Source organism: Oryzias latipes, chromosome 17 (genome assembly GCF_002234675.1).
Source record: "Oryzias latipes chromosome 17, ASM223467v1".
Lineage (NCBI taxonomy): Eukaryota > Metazoa > Chordata > Actinopteri > Beloniformes > Adrianichthyidae > Oryzias > Oryzias latipes.
In genome coordinates, this window is record NC_019875.2 from 23,147,024 (window position 1) to 23,163,800 (window position 16,777).

General features: G+C 40.6%; 1 protein-coding gene and 1 long non-coding RNA gene across 3 annotated transcripts; one reads left to right on the forward strand and one right to left on the reverse strand.

The window, feature by feature from the left end:
- Positions 1 to 500: 500 nt before the first annotated feature.
- On the forward strand, positions 501 to 10,314 carry LOC111949080. Of its 2 annotated transcripts, XR_002875111.1 has the most exons (3): positions 501 to 620; positions 6,836 to 6,874; positions 8,866 to 10,314. It is a non-coding gene; the product is annotated as an uncharacterized LOC111949080 (long non-coding RNA). The 2 variants fall into 2 exon arrangements; XR_002875110.1 differs by having other exon boundaries at positions 6,836 to 10,314.
- Positions 10,315 to 14,658: 4,344 nt separating this feature from the next.
- Positions 14,659 to 15,792, reverse strand: LOC101155227 (C-C motif chemokine 20). Its single transcript, XM_004079325.4, has 4 exons — positions 15,582 to 15,792; positions 15,368 to 15,473; positions 15,135 to 15,209; positions 14,659 to 15,016 (listed from the first exon to the last, which is right to left on the reverse strand). Exons 1-4 carry the CDS (start codon positions 15,775 to 15,777, stop codon positions 14,977 to 14,979), a joined length of 417 nt encoding a protein of 138 aa, XP_004079373.3. The 5' UTR covers positions 15,778 to 15,792; the 3' UTR covers positions 14,659 to 14,976.
- Between the last annotated feature and the right edge of the window lie 985 nt (positions 15,793 to 16,777).

Consider the following 16,777-nt stretch of genomic DNA (forward strand, 5'->3'; position numbering starts at 1 on the left):
TGTAAGAAATGAAGGTAAAACTGCAAAAAAGAGGACACATTTTCATTTCTTCCCACAAATATCATATTTCTAATGGAAAATTGACATCAGGGTTGTGTGGCTGGGGGGGGGGGGGGTAGTTTTCCCAGAGGATCCAATGAGTGTACTCAACTCCTGAAAGCTTATTCAGACTTAAACTCCAATTTGACCGTTATCCTTATACAAAGATTATCGTCATAAACCAAAAAAGGAAAATCTTAGAGTGGGGGCATTGTCTGCATATGCTGCTTTGCCCTCCAAGCCCCCCCCCCCCCCCCCCCCCCCCCCCCAAACTGCTCCCCAGTCGGGTTCTCCTGAATAATGCACGGCCCCACTCCCATCCCTGCCCACCCAGCTGGCCCGGCAGCCAATGGCAGGCGCGCATTTTTTATCAAGCTATCCTCTTGGAGCCAATCCGCGCCGTTCCAGTGATCCCTGTAAACCGGAGCCGATCCCTTCTGTTCCTCAAACGTAATCTGCAGAGCTGGGAGGGAGGCGCGCGCTGGCTGTGGAGTTGAACTCGGATGGAGATGATGCCAGGTCAGACGCAGGCAGCGTGGCATCGAATCCGTCTGTCTGGATGGGACAGAGAGGAAAGGCTGGTGAGTATGCCACCGTGTGAAATGCCTTTTATTTTTATCAGGACGCAGCTCTCCGATCTATCAGCGTTTGTTGCTATGATTACCACCACGCTTTTAAATGCACGTGTGAATACTAGACTTTATTTGAGAAAAAATAAAATAAAACAGGAAATCGGGAGGGACGCTACAGAATGACCGCCAGCCAATCTCTTTCTTTGTGGTTAGGTTTGGCGCTCTGCCCCGCATCCAAGCGGCTGCGTGTCTCTGTCCGCCTGCATGTGTCAAATATATCTCCTTAAGGAAAATTGCGTTTCAATGATTTCCTGTTATGATTCACACGCAAAAGAGAACTTTTGAAGTATGATCGACGTGCGGATGCTGTCATCTCCTCCTGGAAAAGTTTCAACAATCTAAGCTTAAAAGGAATTCCTGTGGACGGCTCCCTAATTTCGATTAATTTCGATCAGCAGACTGTCTCCTCGCTCCTTGTAGGAACTCTGAAAGATGACGGCTGGGTTCTTTCGCAGCCGAACAATGCGCACCGGCTTTGTATGGACCATCTGTCATGATATCGACATTACAGCAGCGCTGCTGCTCCAGAAACACATGATGAAGAGCAGAAAACGGACAGTCATCCCTTCAAAACGGCCACGCGTCTCTCAGTCTCACCGAGCGCGACTCATGATCTGGGTGGATGGGTGCGTAAAAACGTTTCGCGCAGTGGAGCAAAGTGCTGCACTTAACGCGCGTCTCAAGAGGAGAGTGATACACACTTCACGCCCATCTGGAGTGTTATTCAATTGAAACAAAGAATACAGTGCGAGGAGAGGAGAGTGCATGGCTTTGCGCATCCCAAATTCTCGGAAACAGTTTTTGCGCATCCGACTTCCGGGCGGGATTTAGGCCTCCAGCATAAGGCAAGAAGAAAGTCCAGACTGCCATTTTCAGGGTGGGCACTTTTGAGAGGATGCACGTTATTCAAACAAACACAGGGCTGTCCGCATTCAGTTTTATGGCCACAGCGGTGCAACTGTGGCTCAGAGCTTTGAATCCCCATGTAATTTATGCAGCTCTTTTTAAGCAGGCAGGAGAAAAAGCGCTGCTTACTCTCTCGATGTGCAGTGCCAAGCACTAATATGCCTTAAGGTTAATGAGGCAGTCTCCATAAATTCCTCTGCCATCTGGATACATTGGGTCTAGACGCTTAGAGCAGCACTGCTGTTTACTGGATTTGGAGCCAACTTTAATAGAAAACAGCACTTTGAAATTGTTGTATAAAAATGGGTGATGAAGTAAGAAATTCTGGTGTGATTTGCAATGTAGCTTCACTTCCGGCCTGCTTAGGGAAAAGCTAAATTTTCCTCATGAAGAAAACAGCAGCAGCCTACTGTTCCCTCTCAAAAAATCCTCAAGTATCCAAATGTATGTCTGTTTAATTCAGTTTCCAGTTGCTTTCCTATAGAGTCATCAGGAAGGGATGAGTGAGCAGAGCAAAGCCGAAGTCTTCCTGCTGCTGCTGTAATGTGCGCAGAGGAGCATTTGGATGCCGACTTATCTCCTGCTGGAGCTATGATCATCATTCTTGTGTAACTCATTATCACATATGATGAGATTCATCAGCTGCACCCTGCAATTATGTCGAAAGGCAACCTGCTATCACAGCGGAGAGCCTCTCAGCCACAGATCTCTGTTGTTCCTCCATTACTCTTCATTCAGCCTCCTTTAAGACAGAATAATTTGAATTAAAAATGAATGTTGCTGTAGTTTGTCTTTGTCAGGGAAAATGTTTTTGCAGCATCAGGGGGTCCCATCACACTTTTAACGCTTTCTCACAACTGGCTGATATTTAAGCTGAAATGCATTAAGAAAAACAGAATAAATACAAAATGTGTTTGTGATCTGAAAATTATTTCTATCTAATAAACATTTTGTTGTTGTTTTCTTTCCATCTCAGACTAACAGCGTCACTGCTGCTCAGCTGAAAAGCTGCTGTGTCTCTGGTGAATGGAAGTTAAGGCCTCAGTGAGTTCACATCAGCAGGAACCTGTATTGGAAACGATGTGTTTGTGCTCCCCTGTGCTTGCGAAGGGTAAATGGAAAGGTTAGGTAATGGAGACCCCTGTCCCCCAGCCTCGGGCGTTGCGACATACAGCCTATCTAGATGAGTGGATGACCTCTGACCTCTTGTCTAGCCGAGGGCTCAGGTCTTCTTGGGTCAGGCCAGGTGACTTTCAAGAGCCCATTGGTCCGATCAGAAGCACATGACATTTGAACTCTTTCCACTTCTGAACCGAATGCACTCTTTGGGGTAATTATGATACTCTAGCGCCATGTGCGAGTTTGTGTGCATATTTTTGTCCGTTACAAGAAAAGTTTAGGCTTCAAACACCTACAAGCTTTAGAAAAAAACATTACAACCAAGCATATACTTTTTGTATTTTAAGGAATGATTGCTAGCACTTGAATTTTAGTCTCTATAGCGCGTGATTAAGATGAATCCAAATATGTCAGTAAAGATATGAAGAACAAATTCTGTGCTGCTCATTTACACACAAAATCTCGTCACAGTGAAGAGGAACAGGCTGTCTCAATTCTGTCACAACATGCTCTCTTATTGTATCACTGTGCCAGACACTCCCCGTGGAAATTTTGGAATCTTTCCCATTGTTCCTTAAGGGAAGGGGGCTTTCATATGGAAGTGGGAAACGCCAGGAAATGACAGGCATTCTTTGTGGACTATTTGAAAATAAACTTTACTCTCTCTACAGTTAAGCAAAAACTTGAAATAAGATACGGAAATTTAGGATTATACTTTAGCAGCATGTTATTTTTACACATACATTTCTGTTTAAATCTATTTTTTATTTTTGTAGTGACACGTCCTTAGAGTTTTTGCAAAAGCATTTTGTCACCCTTATCTTTAGGAGTTTAAAAATGTGCAAACTCCTTTTTCCCCCCCTTCTGTTTTGTCCTTATTTTGCTTTATCTGCCCCCGCCCCTGGCTTTCATTTCAGTCCTGCTGCTTGAGCTTTGCTTTATGATGTGTGACAGTGGGTTTGGTTGCTGCGGCAGTCTGTGGGGACTGAAACGTACAGCTTTACATTCAGGCGCCTGCGGTTGGGTTTGGGGAGGACTTAAACTCCTTTCACCTCCAAACATGTCCTCGCATACAGGAACCCCCTTCGTTCTGCTGAGCTGGCGTGAAAATGCAGAGCAGGAAAGGGGAGGGAGGTAAAAAAAAAATCAGTTTTCCACTATAGCTAACTTTAAAAAAATTCATGCAAAGAACAGAAAAAGTGTCTTTTGTTAAATCAACAAGTTTTCTTTTTTTTGTCAAATTGGTTTTAGACCACCTCTCTTTTTTGTGATGTTTTATATATTTTTAATCGCTAGAGTGCCTTTGTCCAATGCTTACACCTCATCCCTTTTCTCCATCTTTCTGTCATTCCTCTTTCTTCCTCCCTTGCTCTTTTTTTCCCACCAGGCCAGTGGTAGTTCCCAGGTATTTGACCAGTGCAGCGTAGCTGGGAAGTTGGTTGTTCTGTCCTCTGTGAGACAAAGGCAGCATGCCTCAAGGAGAAGGATGAAAGGAAACGGGGCTGCGCTACCACTCCTGTTTACAATCGGAAACCTCCTTAGCGAGGCTGCAGAGCAAATAACCGCCTTCTCTCCTCTCCCCTTTTTCTTTAACAAGCTCAGAGACTTTAAGGGTGCATCTCCATCTTCTTGTAGAAAGATAGCATGATGCAAAATTGGGTGAAGAGGAAAGGAAAAAGACGACTTCACAAATAGATAAGATATTTATCAGCAATAAGCAGACCATAAAGGCAACTCTTTTACTGAGATTATGTTGTGGAGAAATCTTTTTTTTTTTTTTTTCAATATTCAAATGATGCAGTTTTCCTTGAAAATAGAGCAAACTCTTTTTCTTATTAAGGTTAATTTCATAAAGTATCATGATGTCAAGCAAGTTTTCTTTTCATAATTTGAAACAGATAATTTTTTGTTGCAATAAAATCATTCATTTATGGGAAAATAAATACATACACTGCAAAAACTCAGTAGAAATAAGTAAAACATTCTTAAAATAAAAGGCAAAAAAAAATCTGCCAATGAGGAAAGAAAATGGTCTTACCAAACTTTCTTATTTGAATAAAAAACATTCTAGTCACTAAGAAATGTTTTCTTGAACTAAGATTATTTTGCTATTGATCAAATTATTTTTCCTGCGAGACAAAATAAAACAATTTTTCTTTTTACTTTCACAAGATTCAGTTTTTGCAGTGAGGCCGACAGTTTCTTCACGGTCTCGCAAATGTTCCCCTTTTTTGACATCATATGCATTCTACTCTGTTTTGTCAAAAACGTATATGAATTACTGTAAAACCCCAACGCATTAAAACTTTCCACATTTAACGTACTTTTTTGAAGTTGTATCAAAAATTCTGGGTTACTTTTTTTTTTTTTTTTTTTAGCAGCACATGTTTTTTGCATTTCTCTGCTCACCCTAACTGACTGTTCAGTCTTCTGTCATCATCTCTTGTGGTAGTCAGGGGGAGGGAGCGGAAGCTGCAGGAGTCTTTTATGACTTCAGCTCTAGAGACAACCTGTTCTCAGGCACCTCTCTGCTGGCACTTTTTTATGACATAATAAATCCCCCCTTCTATTTCCTCTGGCCAGCCCTAGGTGGGTGTAAAGGACGTACCTGGCCAATAATTGTCTGTCGAAGCCTCTCATCTGTCAGATTTCCTGTACGGGGAATGGATTCCTCCTGGGTTAGACAGTCGGGCCGCTGAAAGATGCGCAGTTCTCTCAGAACTGCATGGAGAATGTATTAGAACTAATTTCAGCATTTTCAAACGCTTATTTGATGGCATCTTTCTCATAGGGCCCGACCTGGCGACGACGTCTCCTCTGTGCGCATGTGCACTTAAGGGCATCAACAACGGCCACTCTCATTCCTGTCGATAGCTTTTGTTTGCTGAAGTTTTAGGGATGAGGAGCAGAAAAGAAAGGATTAGAGGAAGAAAGAAGAGATTTTAAGGGGGGGTACAGGGACCCTCAGGAACATTCATCGCTCACATTCATTTGACGCTCGCCTCGGCTGGCCTCGGGGAGGCTGGAACAATACACGCACCAGCGTGACAACATTCCTTAAGGTTAAAAAGGTTAGGGGTCACCCTGTGACCCCACCCTGCCAATCAGTCGCAGGGCACTAACTCAGTGCCTTTTTGCTTTATGTCTTTGCACTTGTTGAACAGACTCAGCACCTAGTGTTACAATGTGCCCTTTGCTCTCTAATAGACTAGACTGGCACAGATCACTTTTAACAGTTTTCTAATGCTTGTTAAATCAGTTTTAGCTCAAGCATTGTTAATTTAAATGTGCATTGAGGAGGCTGTGAGGCAGAAGGGTCTACTTTCTTTTCATTCGTGAACCTTTGAGGCCCTCTGTTAGAAAAGCTGAATGAAATGGGGAGAGTAGACAGAAAATGAATACCCTGAAAGCTGCAAAACATACAAATGGAGTCAAAAAAACTTCACCCAGGTTTGCCGGGCAATGCATTTTCTAAATTACATTCATAGCCTGTGGCACTCATAATACCCTAACCAGATGTTTTGCTAGCCTAGATCCACATATGGTAGAAAACCAGCCAAAGAACCTGTAATTATTGACCATATCTTAAACTGATTTATCCCTGTTTCATGTAATCGGCCCACAAAGGGCAATGATCAATCCATGAAGGGGACTGGAACTGCTCAGATTTGTATTTTTCTTTCTGGATGAAAAATCCAGGTTTAGTTTTTTTTTTTTTTAGGGAGAACCACAGCAACTTCACATAAAGGCTGAGAACTGCTATTAAAACATAGCATATTTGCACATGTAGGCACAAAGCAGAATTTGAGGCCCTTACAGGCAGACTGCAGGTCTGTTAGTCATTATGGCTTAATGTACAGTATATACCAGAGTGGACATGCAGCTACATTAAAACCTCACCCACGACCACATCAGACCACCCAGAGACAAAGCCCTGGCACTTCCTGTGCCAGCTTCCATCGCTCAGCCTCCGGGGAAGTGTGCTTTGGGATTTCCGGGGGATGCGCTGGACATTAATCTTCTGTTGATGAGGAAACTTAGTGAAAATCAAAAACTGAGCTATTTTTTTGTGTTGTTTCTGTGCAAACTCCCATGTCGGCCTTTTTTTCTCATTTGTGATTACTTTTGTTTCCTTTCAGGTTTGGACTCAGTACCTGTGACTTCATCATTTCAACCAGGTACGTCGCAGCAAATTTGTAAAAGTTTTTGTTAATCTCACACTCTGGCATATTTTTCTCGAAAGAGTTGCTGCTTTGAAAGATGTGCACAAAGCTCCAGTTTTATCCCCATTTAGTAAATCAGCTTACAGTACAGGAAGGAGAAATTGGTCTCTATTAGTCTGCAGTTAGAAATTAAAGCCTATCCGGCTGCAGCTGTGGAGGAGCTCCAAAGACGGGGACATTTATTGTCAGGAACAAATAGAGGCCTTTTTATTTTGTCTAGCAGCTGACGCCTCTCCCCACCTACTCCTCTGAACCTGCTTTTGTCAGAAATATAGAGTGGCCTGCTCAGGAAAGAGCGAGAGAGTTTCTGAACAGAAAAAAAAGTGTGGGGTGTGTTGGCGATAGGCTTGGAGAGGAAAGGCCCGGCTGTTTGCCATATGGTGTAATTAACGGCAATTTCAAAAGATTATCTCCTGCCATCGATACAGAGTTTAGTTGAATACATGTTGCAGCTAATATGCAAGTGTCTCTGAGTATGTGTGGGTTTTGATCTCTGGTTTGTAGATCCAGTGTTATGTTGAGACTCTATGACCTGCAGCTTGCCCCCCATTTAAGATGGGTTAGCTATAACCCCCACTGCACACTTTAAATCCAGTCCCCCCACCACCTCTTGGTCACACACACACACACATACGCCCGCAGAGACTCTCAACACAAAAGAAATATTCAGCTGTTGAGAGGGGGTCCCCTCAGAGGGCGCGACATTGAACTGGAGGGGATTAAGCAGAAATGGCTGCCTGACACTGGGGTTGCCATGGCAAAGCCCCCTTTTCTCCTTTCCCTCGACCCTCTGTCTATTTTTCATTTAATGTCTCATTGTGGGTTGAAGTGTAAGTGTGTGTTTGTGACTGTGATGGAGTGGGGTGGATGTAATATGCCGTATAATTTTAGTCTGGGGCTGCTCCGGGGGGGCGAGAGGAGAGAGATCCACCTCACGTGATATCAGAATACGGGCGATTGTTTTTATATAAGTTTACCCGGTAGCTGCGATATTGAAAATGTAAAAAAGCCGTTGTTTTCCTTGTAGTTTGCATGGTCTAATTGGTTGAATGGACAAAGAGGGACGCTTGTCGGGAGAGAATGCAGAGGCAGTAATTCTAAGATCCTGCATATGCACCCAACAAAAACCCCTCTGTCTGTTTTATGACTTTCTGAATTACAGCTGCAATAATGTGACACATTACTCATCTATTGTAACCGGTTTCTTCTCATGCGAGCTAGATGCATGCCTGCCCCGGTTGAGTAATGGATGCAGGCCTAGCTTGCACAATGACATCAGCACCCCAAGCTGAGGAAACGGGGGGATGAATGACTGCGGATCAGCGTTTGTCATTCTGACGTCAATCTTTTGCTCTCTGTGCAACCAGCACTGCCAGCTTTGGCCTGCTTCTGATAATGGGGGCTCACAGGCTGTGGCAAAGAAGGGGGGGGGGGGGGGGGTCTGAAAGAAGCTGCTTAGTGGGACACGAGCGTTGTTTTCTGCTCTCGATGTCCTGATTTAGGCAATTTGAAACAATAAAAACAGATTTTCATGTCCAATGACCCTAGTAGCAATGAACTAATTGTTTAAAAATTTTTAGTTTCCTGATCTAATCAAGAGGATATGGTTGCAGACATCAACCTCCAGAACTGGAAGTCCCCCCACAACACTTGTAAAAAACTGTATTTTTAAGTTGGTGACCCTAACAGTTGAGTTTTGGGTTTTCTGGTTAGAGTTTGGGTTAGGTTTAGGATTAGGGATGGGGTAAGTTGTATAATTTTTGCTTCCATCTGATGATGTCAGGCGCCATCTTGTCCACAGCCAGGTCTCTCTTTATCTAATAAGAGCAACAACACTGCGGCTCCAACCTCAGATGTCAACATAATAGAAACGTTTTCTCAAGTTTTTAAGATTAAAAAAAAGGTATATTTTGGTGCCGACAATTTCTTACTTGTTTGTTTTTCAGTTACTGTTGCAGCCGGCTCTCCAAAGACTTCAACTTCCTGGAAAGACTTCAACTTTCTGGGAGACGGTAGAGGTCCACGTCTAAACTTACCTAGTTATGTCTTTTGTGTACAATGTGATCAGAACTGTCACTGCCCCGCGGAATAACAACGCACTCTGTCATCTGTCCTCACATGCTTGTGTTGCACAACCTAAATTTGTGATTCCGGCGACATCTCAGTCCCTGGCTTTGCCCGACTGTCCCTTCTCGCTCCTCCACCGCCTGCCCTCCCTGTCAGCTCAGCTCAGGGTCGCAGCTGCCATCCCGCCTGCCTCGGCGAACATTCAACGCTGTCGGTGAGTTTGGTACATACGAGAAAAAAACCATCGACCGTTGACTGTGCCCTGCGGCTCGCTCAGACGTCACCAATGAGCGAAGAATTTAGCCACGAAAGGGAAAGTGGCCACCGGATGCAAAGACAGGGCGAAGCTCGTATTTCCACAAGTGCCACTCTGTTTCCACTGTACCCAAAGACCAAAGGTCACAATCAACATTCATTGCTGTCGCTGGGTTGGACTCTGTGGTAAAGCTCACTGAACAATGAGTGCAACTGTGGCCCAGATCTGCCTGACTTGTGTCTCAGCCAATCAGCCGGCCGGATGCCAAGCACTCTAATTTCTTTATTTATAAACTTCTTGTTTTTCACTTCTATTTTCCCCTCTCTTCCTCCCTCCCCGGTGCTGGGACTTTAAGAGGAAGAGCGAGGTCGACACGAAAAGGCTTCTGGCTGCTCGCTTGTCCTCTTCCTCCTCTCCTCTAATTGATGGTTATGTGTTCAGCAAGGGGGAAGGAAGCAGAGTGAATGTGTAATCATTTGGAGTCTATTCTCCTTTAGACTTTTCATCCCTCTCTTTTTTGTTTATCTAATTATATACCGTGCTCAGTTAACTGTGTGTCTGTGCTGGCAGAAAAGATGGATTGGCATAAAGGAAGACAAAAAGACAAACAAGCTTGAGAGATTACAGCACCAGAAATATTATTATCTGGTTTGGAGTGTATTTCCTGTTCTTTTGGGTAGCAACTTGGTCCAAAATAGGTTTAAATGTATTAAACAAGTACATTTATATCCACCTTTCGAGTGAGGATGTGTCATTCTCTGTGTCTGATGTTCTTGAGAGCACGTCTGGTTTCTTGTCTGACCTGTGTGTTCATGTGTGCTGTGATAAAGGACCTGTCTGCTGATGTCAGGGAGCAATATGTTATTTTCCTTCTATGCTAAAGCGTGCACTCTCATGGGAAAAAGCAGCCTATAACCTTGTCTGTCTTCACTGTGTGCGACCGGCCACATTGCTGTCATTTTTCATTGTACCTTTTAGTAACAACTCTAATTCTGTGCTGCTGTTTTATATGTGTAATACTAACAAAAACATTGATATGTGATAAACCTAATAAACTTCCCTCAAAATAACAGTTTTAGTGTCTTTCCTGGTTGCTTGGTGTCATTTTGTGATAACTCACTTAAAAATTTGCTTCCATTTCCTCATGGTCCCCAACCCTTTTCCCTCTAATACAATATATATATATATATATATATATATATATATATTTTTTTTTGCCAAACCCCATGTTAAAGTCCCCCTCTCCCAAATCTCTGTATTATTCATAAAAAAGCACTTTGTGAACTGGTGCAGAAGAGTGAACGTGATGTAACAGCGGCTCCAAGCGTTGCTTCGGACCGTCATGGATTCATGGGAGGGAAGAAAATGTCCAGTTTGTTCAGCTCTGTTGGTTCCGCCGATGGATACAGCTGACAGCGGGGAATTGGATATCTATTGAAGAATTTTTAAAAAAATGGGATTTTTTTTGTTTTGTTTTGCTTGAAGTCGTCTCTCAAACAGAGTATAAATAGTTCCAGATCAAAGGCACTAAAACCACTCTTGAAGCCTGCTGCATGAGTGTTCAAAGTGAGGAAATGAGTGTGGAAATGCAGATAGTAATCACCAAAAGGGTGTGAATGGGCCCTGAAGATTCAGCTTTGATAAAAGATTGTCATATAAAAAACCCACACTCGAGTCTAAGAACAAGCAAGATGCTGATTCAATTATTTTTTTAATGAAAATTGGCATCTTAAGTTTGCTTTTGCACGTCTTAAAATCCAGAATTTGACATTAAATTGACAGTAAATGTGTTGGTTTATGTATCATTCCATTTAAACTGTCCATTCTTTCACTCTTGATGTGAACCCTCAGCACATAAACAAAAGATGAGAGATCCCCAACACATGCAACGGTTGATTTATGCCACCCTCTAGTGTTGAGTCGACCCAGCTTCAAGTGTTTAATTGGAGTGAAAATCACACAAAGGAACCCAGAAAAGTAGGTAGTCTTTCATTTAACAGTTATTCTGGGATTCCGCTGCAACATTTTTGTTCATTGCAACCCCATCTGAGTTTATTTTAAGCGACATATCAGAATGTTACTAAACTACTGCGATCCATAGCACTTTTATGAGTTTGTCATTCTTATTGAAATCTTTAGAAATACTGTGCACAATTTAAATTTAGACACACTTGTCATCACAGTTTAACTTCAACTCGCAGCAGTTTTGCAGTCCAGTTTGAATTTTAAAAAAAAGACGTTTCCTTTGAGGAGGGTGTCCTAGCAAATTAGCAAGAAATAAGCTGTATTTTCACTCAGCCTTAAGCTGCTGCTCTCTCTAACCCACAGAGAAGGCAGTCAGCGTTTCAGTTCATTTTATGTGAACTGCTGAAGAAGAAGAAGAAGAAGCTTTTCTTGGCAAAATTGTATAAAGGCATGCCAGATTAGGGGGAACATGAGGAAACAGCACTGACTTGAAAGTCAACATAAATTCTGAGGGTTAACTATGTTTGTTATTCTGAAAAACTAAAAGTATATGTATTATTCTGTTTTTTAAAGAATTATGCATCAGAAAAATTATAATAATATTTTTTACTCTGCAATATGTAAAACACAAACATATTAACATCAGTAAGATTTGGAATGTTTATTTAGATTTATTTTATTTATGTTTATTACGAAAAAACCTTAAAACATAAAAAAACAAGCTTTGATTACAGAGATCTGTGAATTAATCTTGTATGAATTAATCATTTATGTGAGTATATCTATCTGTCTATTACAATGTTTCTCGCCCTATGTAATTTTTCTCAATACTGTGATTACAACAATGATGGGAGATGGGAGAAACATTTATTTCGGTTATGTTAAACAAACAAACTTAAAAACATCAACATAAACATTGACACTGATCAATGTCAACAGAAACATTGAAAAAAAAAAAAATAACAGAAACATTGAACAAAATTAACCGAAAAAGGTGTTGGGTGAAGCCAAGGCTTATTTCCCCAACCCTGAATACAAACATCACATCTACCCACAAATTGTTAGAACCTTAAATCAGAAAAAGAAAAAAGAAGAGGAAAAAAACAAAAAAAAACAAAAAAAAAAACAAACACTTCTCATAATGACCTCACAACCACCAGAGTCTCTCAGTCCAGAAGGTATTTTTGAAACATTTTAACTTTATACATTTTCTTAAAGTGAAGTATGGATTTTGCATTTTTCAGTTCGTCTGATAATAAATTCCACATGTTGACCCCCTGAACAAAAATACTATTCCTTAATGCATTAGTTCTGACCACTTTTTTTTAAACATATCTTTACCTCGAAAATCATAATTATTAACTTTTGTTTCGAACAAACTCAGTATTTTGGCAGGTACACATTGTTTTTTAACTTTAAACATAAAAATTCCACTACTAAGATCAACTAAATCAAAAAAATTAATTGCCCTTAATTTAGGAAATATGTGTTTTGTGGATTGATTGTATGAAGAGGGATTTACAATTGTAATTGCTTTTTATGCAGAAAAAAATAGGTTTTGTATTTGACTTGTGTATTTGATGGTGGGCATGAGATGTAAAAAGACTCACTTTTACAATTTTTATGCTGTGTGCAGAAGTTAAAAAACATTAATTTATCTTATTTTCTAGAGTGGAGGAGTTGCAAATGTTGCAAACACAGGACAATCTTTTGCTCTATCCCTTTCCTCTGCCATTAAAATGTGAATTGATCAGTTCTTGCATCGTTCTTTTCAGGTTGTTCTGCATTTACATACAGAAATGTCAAAAATTTTAGGAGTTGCTTGACTTTTTTTGTTTTTATTTCAAGCTACCCTGAGGCACATTTGCACCTGTGCTTGATCTCACAGTTTTGCTGCATGACCAAAAATATAAAATGTTGCTAAACAGGGTCAAACGTTCAGTCACCGCACACCTTGTGAGGCAGTTTTTGCTGACAAGCATTATGGTATGTTAAAACCTTTCACAGCTGCAGAAATGTTGTGGTTTGTATATGTGATGTTAAAGGTTTCAGTCCACAAAGTGGAGCAGTAAGCTGTAATTGGTGCTTCAGTACTTGTAATTGGTAGCCAGTCTATAATGGGGTCCTTGAGCAAGACACTTCACATGAAAGTGCTTCTCAGGTTAATTTTGCTGTGTGAATGTGGAAAACAAGCTCTTTCTTTGGCTCGTATGTCTCCATCCTGTTTATCCAGGATGGCTCCGAGCTTGACAGAAGGAAATGTCCTTGTGATCCTCATCCAGATTTCTATGTGAGATAAGATACAATTTTGACTGGTAGCTCAATAAAATATCAACTTGGGAACTACCATTAAACTACTAAACCATTAGAACTTTTAGATAGATTTGAGCTTCCCTTGTTTTAAAGTTAGAAAGCTAAATAAATTTAGGAACATTTAAAAAGCAATAAATTAAAAACAATGTTTGTAATACGATGAAGTCCTGTGCCAGCACACTTTCGGAATGACTGAAGGCACAAAGACTTTCATTGTGAAACGGTTGGTTGGATCCGAACGGCATGTTGCTGTGCAAGCCGCGTAGTCCACATGCAGCAACATGCTTTCTCACCTCTAAATTGAACCACGTTGTACTCCTAAATTCAAATACAAATATTAAATTGGCAGAAAAATGCTCAAATTGGACCAACTTAAGAAAGAAGTTGTCTCCAATTTTCAAAATGTCCGTTACTGTATTTTGCCTCAACGTGTAAGCCCATACTTCACTGCTGTTAAATCCAGTTTTTGATCATTGGGATCAAAACAAAAGCTGCATTAATACCTCATAATAACAATACATACATACATATTTTTTTCAGCCCACCAAACTAAACCAAATGCTTAAAGTGGGGTTTGGTGCAGCTGACACACCTTGCTCAACTTTATTTAACTGCTTAAATTGACTGATTTTCGTCTTATGGTCCCTAAACCGTGTTAAGAATTTAGCATCATCTTTATTAAGAAAGCACCATTTTTTTCCAGATCTTTCTGGATTTGCAGCAGCTTTTAAGTTTCACGTTGTATAAATACAGACTGAGCCTTGGTGAGGTCCAGCGCTCAAAGGACATTGTATACTGACTGGAAATTGTCTGGGAAAAGTGTCTGGAAGTGGCTCCATCTGCAGGTTCCACGTGAGTTTACCGCATCTCCTTTATATTACCATTAACATACAGGTTTACTTATCTAAACAGAAAAATATTTTTATTCTATTCCTTTATAACAAAAAAAACACATCCAACAATAACTTCCTGATTGTTATCATGAGGAATGCAGGTAATTACTGGAAGTTTCTCACTGGGTGAAGGTTGACGAGGAAGTCAGGTTAAACAGTTGCATGACTTATATTTGTGGAATTTACCAACAAAATGTGTCATGTTTCAGTTTGCTCATGTGATGCTATGAAAGAAAAATGCAATAGTCAGAAGTCAGATTTATTTATACAAACATTTTTCTTTTCTTAAAAATGAGTTTTTAAAGCAGAATTTTTATGTCCATCGAACATTACAAAAATATATGTATATAAAATAAGGAGCTCTGACAAGTGAGCCTGTATGTACAATGCATAGCATTAGCTTTTCGTTTTTGTGCAGGGTTTACAAGCTGGGGTGCGCTGACTTTCAAAGTAGTCAAACCCTCTGCGTAACTGAATGACAAGCAAAGCTCAAATAAGGGTCCAGCCACTTAAGCTGCCTCTGCCGCTTCTCCTTCAATGAGCCAGGCAATCATGGGTCAACTCTACTTCCTGGACTCATTGTGAACCTTCTGCGCTAATTTCCTGCAATGAAATTTATTTGAAATTAGTCTTTTTTCAGGCAATTTTCTAACAAAATATGAATATATTTTTGTATAACATTTTTGCTTAAAATTAAAAGAATAATAAACATGTATCTCACCTTAGGCGCTCAACATACTCCATCACCCAGTTTAGTGCAGGATTGGCGCACGTTTTTCCCTTCCTTGTGTGAAAACTGCATTTATAAAAAAAAGGAAACACAAAAATATATCAGTTAATCTTGTAAAGATTTGGACTTTTACAAAAGTAAAACCATCCAAAAAAACATGAAAATATATCAGTTAATCTTGTAAGGATCTGGAGAAAAGCAAAATGATGCATTTGGGTGCTTACATGATGGCATTGATGGGACACAGCTCTGTAATGGTCTGCACTGAGTACCCCTTGATGATTGCAAAAGGTAATCTGCCTTTCATGTATGTGCGACAGCACCGAAAGCCTGTGAGGAGAAACACAGTTATTTGAGTGTCATGCATGTATCTGCTAAATCCATATGCGTAGACAAGTAAAATTAGATCTAAAGATGAGCAAAGAACAAAGTACATACCCATAGCTGCATCTGTTTGCTCAATGCAAACAGCAAGGAAAGCGATCACTATAAAGGCCACTTTGACTGATACCATGATTTCCTTGGTTAGTAGCTCCTTTCTCTTCTTTCCTCTGGTGAAGTCTGTGAGGCTGTGATGATGAACTACTGATCCCACCCTGCTTATATAGAACGGCCCACAAAGAAAGGGCCCCATCTTACTGTTAACCCACCCACGCATTTTTCCTCAACTATTTTAATGGAGGATTGGGGGGGGGGGGGGGGTGATAACCACACTCTCACACCCACAGTCATAGTACTGTCCTTCACCTTGCTAAACTGGATTTGTTGGATTTCTCGTTTGAGTACTGATTGCATCAGGGACCAAATTTCCGGGTGGCTTGAAAGCATCAGATCAGGGAAATGGAACGTAACACTGAACTTGCATAGTTTTTTTCCAGCAAGCAGGCCGCTTTCAACGTGTGAAAGGTTTTTGTCCTGCGCCGAAGCAAGATGCAAAACAACATTTTACTTATGCTGATGCACAAAAATATCTAAAAACCAACAAACTTTTTAAGCACAGAAAACATTTCCATTAATATTAATGCAACTTTTGAAATGAAAAAAATATAAAAACTTGTAACTTTTGAAGTAATTTCTAAGAAAATCTATTTCCCAAAATTGCAGATAAAGGTTGACCAGGTAAAGGATGGTTTCTGAATTACAATAAAACTAATAAGGGTTATTTAAATTCTGCATCTAAACTATTTATTGTACTGTACTCCTTAACACTAGTGGGCAAAAAATCTGACTACACATTTATGTAACAGACAAAAGGGCAGCAATTTAAGAAGCTTTTGTAAGGATTAACAGTCTTGGGTTTCACATTTGGTATTCCCATCATAGCTTTTTATTTCAAGACCAGTTGAACCAGAACAAGACAGGAAGTTATGAGGTGTGGCTTGTCTTGTGGTCCTTACTGTAGATCTAATTATCAAATGCTTTAAATTGAGGGGTATGTGACACTCAGAAGTGGAAAAGGTATATCAAGATGAAAAGACGTCCGTGCATCAACTTATGAGTAAGGCTGCACATATGGTGTTCTTTTCTAGGTCAGAGGAAATTCTGCTCAACACTGAAGAACCGTGCATCGCAAGTAAAGCAAGCACAATGCGAGTACTGAAAGAGGTCATGATACTTTTTAAAGTATGTCATTA

Excerpts from the sequence above, each read along its gene's own strand:
- LOC101155227 (XM_004079325.4), bottom strand. The coding sequence starts at position 15,777 with ATGGGGCCCTTTCTTTGTGGGCCGTTCTATATAAGCAGGGTGGGATCA. Across the intron at positions 15,474-15,581 it reads GCAAACAGATGCAGCTATGG|GCTTTCGGTGCTGTCGCACA; the intron begins GTATGTACTTTG and ends TTCTCCTCACAG. Across the intron at positions 15,210-15,367 it reads TGTCCCATCAATGCCATCAT|TTTTCACACAAGGAAGGGAA; the intron begins GTAAGCACCCAA and ends TTATAAATGCAG.